This window comes from Schistocerca cancellata, chromosome 7, assembly GCF_023864275.1.
Source record: "Schistocerca cancellata isolate TAMUIC-IGC-003103 chromosome 7, iqSchCanc2.1, whole genome shotgun sequence".
NCBI classification, from domain to species: Eukaryota; Metazoa; Arthropoda; class Insecta; order Orthoptera; family Acrididae; genus Schistocerca; species Schistocerca cancellata.
This window is the reverse complement of record NC_064632.1, coordinates 330794175-330806609: the sequence shown is the minus strand read 5'-3', so window position 1 is coordinate 330806609 and position 12435 is coordinate 330794175. Positions and strand designations below refer to the sequence as shown.

At 43.5% G+C, this 12435-nt stretch overlaps 1 protein-coding gene and 1 pseudogene across 3 annotated transcripts in view; both read right to left on the bottom strand.

Moving 5' to 3' along the window:
• LOC126092163 (sodium-coupled monocarboxylate transporter 1-like) overlaps nucleotides 1-12435 on the bottom strand; it is a 212968-nt gene that overhangs the window by 132063 nt on the left and 68470 nt on the right. For all 3 annotated transcript variants that reach the window (XM_049907634.1, XM_049907636.1, XM_049907637.1), the window contains 2 exons: nucleotides 9157-9316; nucleotides 1587-1652 (listed from right to left, as the gene is read on the bottom strand). In XM_049907634.1, coding sequence (XP_049763591.1) covers nucleotides 1587-1652; nucleotides 9157-9316 — 226 coding nt within the window. The remainder of the gene's footprint in view (nucleotides 1-1586; nucleotides 1653-9156; nucleotides 9317-12435) is intronic.
• LOC126093853 (5S ribosomal RNA) lies at nucleotides 6725-6842 on the bottom strand (annotated as a pseudogene).

The following is a 12435-nucleotide window of genomic DNA, read 5'->3' as shown; positions in this document are numbered from 1 at the left end:
CCTGCGTGTCGGATGGGACATTAAGCTCGGCAGCCTCATTTGCGTTATTTTAGAACCGTCATCTATAAAATTAAAGCAATAACAGCCCTCGGTCGGAAAAATGAAGTCTTTTTCACCTAGGTTTCGGCCGCTACTAAGAGTGCCTTCATCAGAAATAAAACATTTAAACTGGCCTATAATATAAGTACAAGAAGAAGCATGCTTGTGGAGTGATGCTAGAAGCTGATCACGATATCAACATTTTGCACACTGAGAAGAAAGGGCATAGATTAGATGTTCTAGAAGAATTAGCAATTTTTAAACTTCTCGAAATGATGGGCTCATTCTTAATGAGCAGCTACAATTACGTAATAAAAGCTTATTAAGCGGTATAAAGCCATTACTTGGTATTTGATTTCGTGTTCCCTCGTGCAGTTACCGAAATATTTTTTCTATCTAAGTCGATTTATAATTTTTTGTTCATTAAATGATTTATATTAACTACATTTCACGTTATACCGTTTTTCTAGTCGCTGAGTTATTCAGCTCCCTTTGTAATTCTGTGCCGGCCTGAGTGGCCGTGCGGTTCTAGGCGCTGCAGTCTGGAACCGAGGGACCGCTGCGGTCGCAGGTTGGAATCCTGCCTCGGGCATGGATGTGTGTGATGTCCTTAGGTTAGTTAGGTTTAAGTAGTTCTAAGTTCTAGGCGACTGATGACCTCAGAAGTTAAGTCGCATAGTGCTCAGAGCCATTTGAACCATTTTTTTTTTTTGTAATTCTGTAATGGCGTTTTCAGCATTTAAGCTGTTTCTTCTAAGCTCGTGTGTAGACAAATTGTTACCAACGAGACTGAGAAAATCAGGAGTACTGCTCTTCGTGTTTATGTGAGACAGTCCATATCCGTCACTGTACTCCATCTGCTGTGGTCAAGTAGGACGACATTTAGAAGAGTTTGTCTAAAGAAACCAGTTTGGATTAGTGTGTTCTTTACTGTATGGTGATAGACCCCCACAAAACGTTTTGTTTGTAAATTTGTGTAACATTTTCATATTTTATTTTTCCACCGAAATGTTCTCGAAACACGTTAATGGGAAACTATCATTCAGGTCGATGGTGCGCGCCAGGAACACTGAGGCTGCTCACATTGCCGCGGTCATCTGTTTTAACACCGAAGAGTCTCCCGTTGTATGGATACGTTAGCTATGTAGCACACGCTCTCACTTTGCAACATTAACTGACCGATTTTGATAAACAGCAACTTAGGTGTAGAGGAACGGATGAGGTGCCTGTGGTATGAAATCGTCTACGGTCTACACATTTTCAGTGATACCAAGGGTGCTTATGTGCAATATTTAAAAATCTATATGAACAGTATCAGTGTTCTGATGGCGAAAAAAAGCTAAATACACAGAAAAGTATTGCTTTCCAAAATAGTAACAGCGAACTTGTGAAGGTTGTTATCGTGGACAGTGTATCTTGTATCGATAATAGTAAATCAGCTTTATTTTTGCATAATACTTTTTAAACAAGACTATTTTATCAGTTTTCTGCATTGTGTACTTATAGATTATGCAGCACATGTTACTAGAAAGGAAATCTGTACTCACCACACCAACCATAAAGAAGAAAGAGCCCAGCAGTCTCACACTCTTGCCAAACCGCATCTCCAAATACTGAGGAAGAAAAAAACAAATGTGCTAGAGAAATACTGAGTTAATTGATTTATTAGAGAGAAATTTTATCAAATAAGTAAGGAGTCCTTAGATTATTATCAAGTTGGGTGCAACGGGTGAGGTTTAATATTTTTCTTGCTGTATTAACGGTGGCGATTTTAGTTATCTTTCGGCTACCCACAAGCGTGCCATGTGTTGTGTCTAACTTGCAACAAAGCAATAGAAAGAAATAAGAAAACACTACGCCTTGCCAGTACATCCACGCTTCTATTAAATTTTGTTCAGCAGGCTGTGGATACTGACGTGGGGTTGTAATTACAAATCCTATTCATGACGAAAAAACAATTTTGAACCAAAATACCAATTCTTATTCGTAACAATCCAATACACAGTTGTCAGAATCCTAACACCCTATCAGTTGAAGAATGAAAATCTCTGAAGTTTCTAAGACGTTTGTTCGCTGTGAAACGCTAACGATTGTAAGTATCCGAATTTTGTTGGAACTGAGACGCGGTTTTTATAGCACGGAACGGAATCCATGCGAAATGTTGCGAGTTGGTTGGTTGGTTGGTTTGGGGAAGGAGACCAGACAGCGTGGTCATCGGTCTCATCGGATTAGGGAAGGATGGGGAAAGAAGTCGGCCGTGCCCTTTCAGAGGAACCATCCCGGCATTGGCCAGGAGTGATTCAGGGAAATCATAGAAAACCTAAATCAGGATGGCCGGACGCGGGATTGAACCGTCGTCCTGCCGAATGCGAGTCCAGTGTTTACACACTGAGCCACCTCGCTCGGTGTTGCGAGTTGCACGCATGCGGTGTCAGTCACAATTATTTAAAATCCCGATTCGATGTGCCTGTAGAAAATTCGAAGTCAAGCACACCGACGAAGGTTTAAATTTTTCAGCGTAGTTCACACAGAAAAACTGAATGCACTGTACTACTTTCCAAAACCAAAGTCCGAAATGCGCCATAAACTTGTAAAGTCTTTTCCTATACGTCATTGTTTGGCCTAAAAAAATTTAATTCTACACTTTTATCACTTTGTAATGTTCAAAAAATCAAGCGAGGTGTTTCGGCGTAACTGTACTGCCACCTAAATCGACCCATAGACAGTCAATTACACTCCTGGAAATGGAAAAGAGAACACATTGACACCGGTGTGTCAGACCCACCATACTTGCTCCGGACACTGCGAGAGGGCTGTACAAGCAATGATCACACGCACGGAACAGCGGACACACCAGGAACCGCGGTGTTGGCCGTCGAATGGCGCTAGCTGCGCAGCATTTGTGCACCGCCGCCGTCAGTGTCAGCCAGTTTGCCGTGGCATACGGAGCTCCATCGCAGTCTTTAACACTGGTAGCATGCCGCGACAGCGTGGACGTGAACCGTATGAGCAGTTGACGGACTTCGAGCGAGGGCGTATAGTGGGCATGCGGGAGGCCGGGTGGACGTACCGCCGAATTGCTCAACACGTGGGGCGTGAGGTCTCCACAGTACATCGATGTTGTCGCCAGTGGTCGGCGGAAGGTGCACGTGCCCGTCGACCTGGGACCGGACCGCAGCGACGCACGGATGCACGCCAAGACCGTAGGATCCTACGCAGTGCCGTAGGGGACCGCACCGCCACTTCCCAGCAAATTAGGGACACTGTTGCTCCTGGGGTATCGGCGAGGACCATTCGCAACCGTCTCCATGAAGCTGGGCTACGGTCCCGCACACCGTTAGGCCGTCTTCCGCTCACGCCCCAACATCGTGCAGCCCGCCTCCAGTGGTGTCGCGACAGGCGTGAATGGAGGGACGAATGGAGACGTGTCGTCTTCAGCGATGAGAGTCGCTTCTGCCTTGGTGCCAATGATGGTCGTATGCGTGTTTGGCGCCGTGCAGGTGAGCGCCACAATCAGGACTGCATACGACCGAGGCACACAGGGCCAACACCCGGCATCATGGTGTGGGGAGCGATCTCCTACACTGGCCGTACACCACTGGTGATCGTCGAGGGGACACTGAATAGTGCACGGTACATCCAAACCGTCATCGAACCCATCGTTCTACCATTTCTAGACCGGCAAGGGAACTTGCTGTTCCAACAGGACAATGCACGTCCGCATGTATCCCGTGCCACCCAACGTGCTCTAGAAGGTGTAAGTCAACTACCCTGGCCAGCAAGATCTCCGGATGTGTCCCCCATTGAGCATGTTTGGGACTGGATGAAGCGTCGTCTCACGCGGTCTGCACGTCCAGCACGAACGCTGGTCCAACTGAGGCGCCAGGTGGAAATGGCATGGCAAGCCGTTCCACAGGACTACATCCAGCATCTCTACGATCGTCTCCATGGGAGAATAGCAGCCTACATTGCTGCGAAAGGTAGATATACACTGTACTAGTGCCGACATTGTGCATGCTCTGTTGCCTGTGTCTATGTGCCTGTGGTTCTGTCAGTGTGATCATGTGATGTATCTGACCCCAGGAATGTGTCAATAAAGTTTCCCCTTCCTGGGACAATGAATTCACGGTGTTCTTATTTCAATTTCCAGGAGTGTATATCGACAGTACAAGGTGTACATTAAGTCTGATAACACTTTCAATTATTTATTGCATAAGAATTAAACATAGTACAGATGTCGTACATATTGCATTTTGGAGAGAAACTCTGAAAGTTTTTTTTTTTTCAAACATTCGATATACGAACCATGGGTGACCTGGCAGACGTCAATACGGTAATCGAATTGTTGCCATATCCGTCCCAGCGTGGCATCGTCGACTGTAGCAGTTGCTTCCCGTATTCTCTCCCGGAGCTCTGCTACATCACGTGGTAGAGGCGGTACATACACCAGACCTTTAATGTGTCCCTACAGAAAAAAGTCACACGGAGTGACATCTGGTGATCGGGGTGATCCAAGACACAAAGAGCTCGCTCCGCACTTGAATTCGCCATGTTTGCGACTAGCGCTGACTATCGGCAAATTACCAAACTACGCTGTGGCGGTATAAATGAAAATTAACTTTCAGGGTTTCTCTTCAAAATGACATATGTACGATATCTGTACAATGTTTGGTTCTTGTGCAATAAATAATTGAAAGTGTTCCCAGACTTTATGTAATCATTGTATTTCCCGGATGCGCTACAATATTGACAGTCTAGAAGTAAGATTCGCAGGCTGCGCAATAATATTAAGAATATTAAATATTTGGAAATATATTGTGCTGTCTGGAAATACTGTGCCGTCTGTGGGCAGTGTTGGTAATATTCTTGACAATCTGTTGCATACTACGCAGATCAAGGTATTTAAGTTGGTTTGTGCATCGAAATACCGGTATATAAGTCATTGCCGGCACTGTGGGCTGTTAGGGTACATGAGTACAAAAACAGAAGTGTTAAGTATCATGAATCGCACGATTTGTTGCTCCGAAAATATAAGGAACGGCCAAGAAGGAAGTTGTTTTTAAAAAAATTTAACTGATGCAAAATTATGAATAAAAGTGTATGTAGATGTTTTTCTTAGTGTATACATTACTTAACTGAACATAATTCTTTAATGCACGTATTATTGCATGACACGTTTGCATAACTATGTCTCAAATACTGTAAGGTGAATATGCATTTGTAAATTTTAAGTCTTCGAAAGAACTGCTAGCAGGAAGGTTTCGCAGCGTAATAGATTAGCGCTGACTTGATGGAACTGCGTCTCTGATTGTATTATTTTGTTGTTTGGTAATGGGGATTTGGGGTCCGCAGAGAACCCGTGGAGGTCGACAAAGTGACTATTTTTTGACGCCAATGTATGGAGGGGACCCATTTACAGCTATGTACCAAGTTTGGACCATCAGTACAAAAAAGATATGATAATTTTTTTCTCATTCAACCTTAGTTCCCTCATTACGTTTTCACTATTGATCTCTGACGCTTCTTGTCCCAATTTTTGAGCCACCTTTTCTTTTCCCTTACAATAAAGTAGAACAAATATCACAGCAGCAGCATCTTCTCGTCCAACATTCCGAACCACAGTGTTATTGCACAATATTACTGATCAGTCTAGGGAGACAATATTGCACAGTATTATTGTCGAACATAATGACCGTCTAGAGGCCAGTTTGTTCTCCAAGGCGAGGCACAATCTGAACGGTCCGCGACCCATGTCGTTAAATAACGGGAACAGCAAAGTCTCATTCCTTAGATCTGAGCGAAAGTGAGGGTTTACAAGACGTTGAGATTCTGATTGCGGTGTCGAGGGATTGAGGAACTTTAGAAGTCAAATGACGATCCACTACGATTCTGGGAATTTGTTTCGGGGATCTCGAGGGAATTGTCCACTTCACAATAGTGAAGAAGCCTGTAATATTCAATAACCAAAACACACAACACTGAGTAATGCAATGTTCTTCAGAGATGCAAAATTACTGCGATATGTCTACCGCCGTTGCGGTAACACCTCAGTGTAGCGTCTGTGTGCCGCTCTACCATTGGATTCAGTGACCTCCTACACAAAGAGTGTATCGGCCTACTATTCATCAGTAAACTAATCAGGTAGTAATACCGTCGAAATCTGTACCGTTGTGCACTATTTTCAGTGCAATACAGATACAAAGCTAATTGGGGCAAGAAACCAAGTGCAAGTATAACCTGATGTAAACTGTACTTTGTGACACATGGGCTTCCAGCTACTGGCTACATGTGGTAATATTTATGTCCGCTTGTCACATGTTTCTCCTGACGGTACATCCAAAACTGTTCATAGTCATCATTAGTGACAAGATGTGCTACACTTGTAAAACTTTTTATTTACTAGAGGATAAGCACAAGCCGGTTTCGGGACTTGTGTCCCATTTTCAGGTACATCTGCAAAGCTATAAGTAAACAAAACTCCGTCCGAACAGGCCATGAAGGCCCAACGTTACCGATCGGCAGCTGTGTCAACCTCAGCCCACAGGCGTCACTGGATGCGGATACAGAGCGGCATGTGGTCAGCACACCGCTCTCCCGGCCGTTGTCAGTTTTCGTGACCGGAAGCGCTACTTCTCAGTCAAGTAGTTCCTCAGTTTTGCCTCACAAGGGCTGAGTGCACCCCGCTTGCCCACAGCACTGGACAGACCGGATGGTCACCCATCCAAGTGCTAGCCCAGCCCGACAGCGCTTAACTTCGGTGATCTGACGGGAACCGGTGTTACCATTTCGGCGAGGCTGTTGGCTAGTAGTAAATAAAGTGAGCATTAAAAAAAAAAAAACTAAAACCGAAGTTATACTAAAATTCAAAAGAACAAACCCCCTATATGTATATAAAATGTGAGTCCATATAATTCGAATAACAGAAGTTATATTAAGTTGAAATAGTGCATAAAACAGGAAATCCTCTCAATTCCTAGGACTGCCAAAAAGTCTCTCGCAGAGAAGGATTCCAAATTAAAAGAGCAGAACCGTCACAAATAAAATCAAAATGTAAACTATTATACGATCCAAGATACCATATCCCCATTCCAGAACTTACGAAGATCCTGGCTTGAGGGAGCGTCAAACATGGATCCGCATCAAGTTATACAGGTGGCCTTTCAATGAACAAAATAACATTACGATAACAGCCTCTTCCACCAGTATGTACAGGGTGTTTCAAAAATGACCGGTATATTTGAAACGGCAATACAAACTAAACGAGCAACGATAGAAATACACCGTTTGTTGCAATATGCTTGGGACAACATTACATTTTCAGGCAGACAAACTTTCAAAATTACAGTAGTTACAATTGTCAACAACAGATGGCGCTGCGGTCTGGGAAACTATAGTACGATATTTTCCACATATCCACCATGCGTAGCAATAATATGGAGTAGTCTCTGAATGAAATTACCCGAAACCTTTGACAACGTGTCTGGCGGAATGGCTTCACATGCAGATGAGATGTACTGCTTCAGCTGTTCAATTGTTTCTGGATTCTGGCGGTACACCTGGTCTTTCACGTGTCCCCACAGAAAGAAGTCACAGGGGTTCATGTCTGGAGAATAGGGGGGCCAATCCACGCCGCCTCCTGTATGTTTCGGATAGCCCAAAGCAATCACACGATCATCGAAATATTCATTCAGGAAATTAAAGACGTCGGCCGTGCGATGTGGCCGGGCACCATCTTGCATAAACCACGAGGTGTTCGCAGTGTCGTCTAAGGCAGTTTGTACCACCACAAATTCACGAAGAATGTCCAGATAGCGAGATGCAGTAATCGTTTCGGATCTGAAAAATGGGCCAATGATTCCTTTGGAAGAAATGGCGGCCCAGACCAGTACTTTTTGAGGATGCAGGGACGATGGGACTGCAACATGGGGCTTTTCGGTTCCCCATATGCGCCAGTTCTGTTTATTGACGAAGCCGTCCAGGTAAAAATAAGCTTCGTCAGTAAACCAAATGCTGCCCACATGCATATCGCCGTCATCAATCCTGTGCATTATATCGTTAGCGAATGTCTCTCGTGCAGCAATTGTAGCGGCGCTGAGGGGTTGCCGCGTTTGAATTTTGTGTGGATAGAGGTGTAAACTCTGGCGCATGAGACGATACGTGGACGTTGGCGTCATTTGGACCGCAGCTGCAACACGGCGAACGGAAACCCGAGGCCGCTGTTGGATCACCTGCTGCACTAGCTGCGCGTTTCCCTCTGTGGTTGCCGTACGCGGTCGCCCTACCTTTCCAGCACGTTCATCCGTCACGTTCCCAGTCCGTTGAAATTTTTCAAACAGATCCTTTATTGTATCGCTTTTCGGTCCTTTGGTTACATTAAACCTCCGTTGAAAACTTCGCCTTGTTGCAACAACACTGTGTTCTAGGCGGTGGAATTCCAACACCAGAAAAATCATCTGTTCTAAAGCAGAAAAATCCTCTGTTCTAAGGAATAAACCATGTTGTCCACAGCACACTTGCACGTTGTGAACAGCACACGCTTAGAGCAGAAAGACGACGTACAGAACGGCGCACCCACAGACTGCGTTGTCTTCTATATCTTTCACATCACTTGCAGCGCCATCTGTTGTTGAAAATTGTAACTACTGTAATTTCGAAAGTTTGTCCGCCTGAAAATGTACTGTTGTCCCAAGCATATTGCAACAAACGGTGTATTTCTATCGCTGCTCGTTTAGTTTTTATTGCCGTTTCAAATATATCGGTCATTTTTGAAACACCCTGTAAGAACTAAAAATTTTCCCATTCAACAGTTAACGAAAACACACCGAGGAAGGCCATTTGCAACAGTGGCCGAAACGTCTGAGAATTTTACACATTGACGATGCGGTCAGAAGCCAAGTAGAATTTTATTAACTGTGAAACGACTGCGGAAGCTTACGCTTGGATTGTTTTAAATATTTGGGCCAACTTTCTTTGTTATTTGGCTTCGTACGAGCGGTAACGTTCGTGTCGCGACACGTTGAGAGGCTGACTTGAACTGTAGTGTCACTGTGTCACCAATGATGGGAACAAAGAAAAAATGTCATGAAATGACTTAAGCTGCGGTGTCCTGTGACGTACCTCGTAGGCGGAAGTTATGCCCAGGTCGTGGAAGACGGGCAGGAAGGCGAAGGCGCTCACCACTCCACTGAGTAGCACCGCCAGGCAGATGTAGCTGTACTGGACGCCGTACAGGTAGGACTCCGTGGCCATCCCCAGCAGCGTGATGCCCGAGATGAAGCTACCAAGGGGAATCAGGTTAGTCTAAACCTCACATACTCCTATTCAACTTTATTTATTTATTTAATTTATTTAATCTAACAAGGGCCATATGGTTCTTTCGTACATCAGACCAGCTGTAGTGTCGCAAGTTGTTCCGAGCGAACGTTTGTTTTAGCATAGCTTGCTGTATGTAACTTCGGGGGCTGACATCTAGCGGCCTACCCGGGAGACACACGTGCATCTGTCACTGCCTGCCATGGGAAAGCTATTCAGTGTCTCTTACTTAACGCGTACATTCACCAGATATAAGACTCTAAATAAGGGATAGTAGCTTTTGTTTAATCACTTTCAAAATTTGTATACTGCATTTTTTTATTAATAGAAAGGTTGTGTGAAAATCTCAGCTTTTTATTGGGCATATTTTCGGAGATAAGGAAAAATTTAAAGTTAGAAAAACTACACTTAAGAAAGGAAATTAACCCGGAAACATTTATGACTTGTTTCTGGTAGTCAATTGAAATACTCACCTGAAGTACCATAGTACAAAATTATTTAACCGAAATTTAATTCAAAAATTTCAAATACCTTAAATTTTCTAAGTATGAAATCTAGAAGAAGTTCAGAAGGAACTATTAAAATCAATATTTATTTTATTATGTGTTATGTGAGCCTGTGAGTAAATGAGAGTGTGCATGTGGCACATTCGTCAAATTTCAATATTGCATTATGTACCGTCTTAAGTTGGTTGGTTGGTTTGTGGGATTGAAGGGACCAGACTACTAGAGCCATCAGTCCCTCCTTCTTAAGTAACGTGCAAGAGTTACACATGCCTGTCGTGGAAAAATGATCCTAGGGGATTTACCCACTTTGCTGATGATGTATGTCTAGGTGTGTTTGCTATTTTAACAGAGCAGCCATAAAGCCAGCTGGAGTAAAATCTGTATCTAAAAAATATTTCCAGCATTATTGTCTTTTCGTTTTCGTTTATTAAACATTATTATAATATTTGCATGTCAGACTGACGCAAATCCGTCTGTGTATAAGGCTTGGTGCAGGCCAGTTTTGGCGTGAGTTTGATCATGAGCGAGCATTCTGATTGGCAGTCAGTATGGTCAGCCAATCAGAATTGAGACGGTTCCCACTCGTTACCTGATAATTATACCGGGAGAGAGGCTGAAAGAAGGATGTCGCTCGCTACCTTTGAACGCGGACAGTCATGTTACTAGTGCCAGTAAAAATAATCTGTAAGATGAAGAATTACTGAGTGTTTGAGTTATTGGTGAGCTAAGTCGATAGCAGTTGTTGTTGAGGACTGCTTGGCGAAATTTCAGAGGTTTTGACTAAACTGAACTTGGACAGATATTCGCGTGTGAAATATTGGCCTCCGTGGAATCTGCGTGCAATGTTTCAGTATTCAACTACTGAGCATTTTTGGCGAGTAGTTTCGTTTTCATAAATCGACAAGAAGGACCGAATGTAATAACTCATATTAGTGGTGAAATTAATGACTGTGAAAGCGTTGTTTAATTTTGGGTCGGGTTTGGACAGATTTCTGACTGCTGTGCATATGACTGTATGAATCGTGAACTAGAAGTAAATAGCCAATAGTTTAAATGTGGACTGAATAGTACCTTTTCTTTGGTTATCAGGGACAAAATAAACATTATGGTGTGGATATTCCGGACATTATTTTTCAGAAGCCAATCCATTTTCTTACTCCCCGATAAAACTGGATGACAGTATTTATACAGAACTTTTTTTCATAACTAGAGTTGCGTGGCCTCAGTAACTGTAGATATTAGGTGGTGTTTTTATCAACGCGGCTTTTACATCAACTTGTAAGTATCTACGTTGCCGAGTGAAGGGACATTGAGCAGACGCCGTTCTGAGGTAGGTGAGTTTTAATTTTCAGCCTGCACAGTGACAACGACGAAAAGAAACGAGAAATTAAAGCCCGACCCACCGTACAGGGACTGACACATACAGTACCGTTTTACATCAAACTTACGAAGAAATAGCAAGTTTAATATGACAAATAGAATTAAAGTCATTTGAGTGATTGAAGTGGCAAAGAGAGAAAATAACACTGTCGATGTATTAATAAAGTTAATGCTGTGTAAATTGAGGATGGATAGGGAGAAAGGAAGGGACTGCTGACATCAGCTGCATCGGGATTATATGCAGAATTAGCGACGAGGAGTAAAATTGTGTGCCGGATCGAGATTCGTGCCTAGTCTCCTGTTTAATAGTTAGCTGAGTTAACCACTGCTTCATCGAGGCACAGTGTTTATCGCAGTTGCGCGGACTGTCTCGGCCGACCCACGTTCCCACATAGCGCCAACTATCCACAGTCCCCGTCCATGCCCTCTATGCTTGCTATTTTGAGATGTCCGGAAGAACAGACATCACGCATTCATGTAGTTCGTATAAAGCTAATGCTGGTTGCACTTGTACTACTGCAGATGCTGCCACCAATAGCGTTAATAGTAACAACAATAACAAAGCCAATAGTAACTATACTGACAGTATCAGGTGTAAAAAGAATTTATAGGTGTACAAGATAGATGTTTTCCGATATAGTGAGTTCCGGGGAAAGGAAATTCAAAGAGACAGCACCACCTAAGAATACGGGGGAAGGAGGAAGATCTGCATAACGAGTGCGCCAGGGGACAATGATAACCCTTAGTATATCTTCAGCAGATATGTCAGTCTTCTGAAGCTGATGATGTTATTCCAAGTTGTGTTCCTGATACTGAGGACATATTAATCTTAAGTTTAACCCTAATGTAAACAAACGCCGCCTGCTCAGCACGAACAGTCATTGGTTGTCAGGCATTGTACATCTATTCCACATGCCGTGATGCAACTAGAGATAGGCCATAGTTATGCATCAGTTCTTTCGTTGATTCGATGCGAATCGGTCGACAGCCTTCATGTAATTAATAAACTTGTTTTTTTTCCGCTCATGGACGTCAAATAATTTATTAACAAAATGGTTCAAATGGCTCTGAGCACTATGGGACGTAACGTCTGAGGTCATCAGTCCCCTAAAACTTAGAACTACTTAAACCTAACTAACCTAAGGACATCACACACATCCATGCCCGAGGCAGGATTCGAACCAGCGACCGTAGCGTC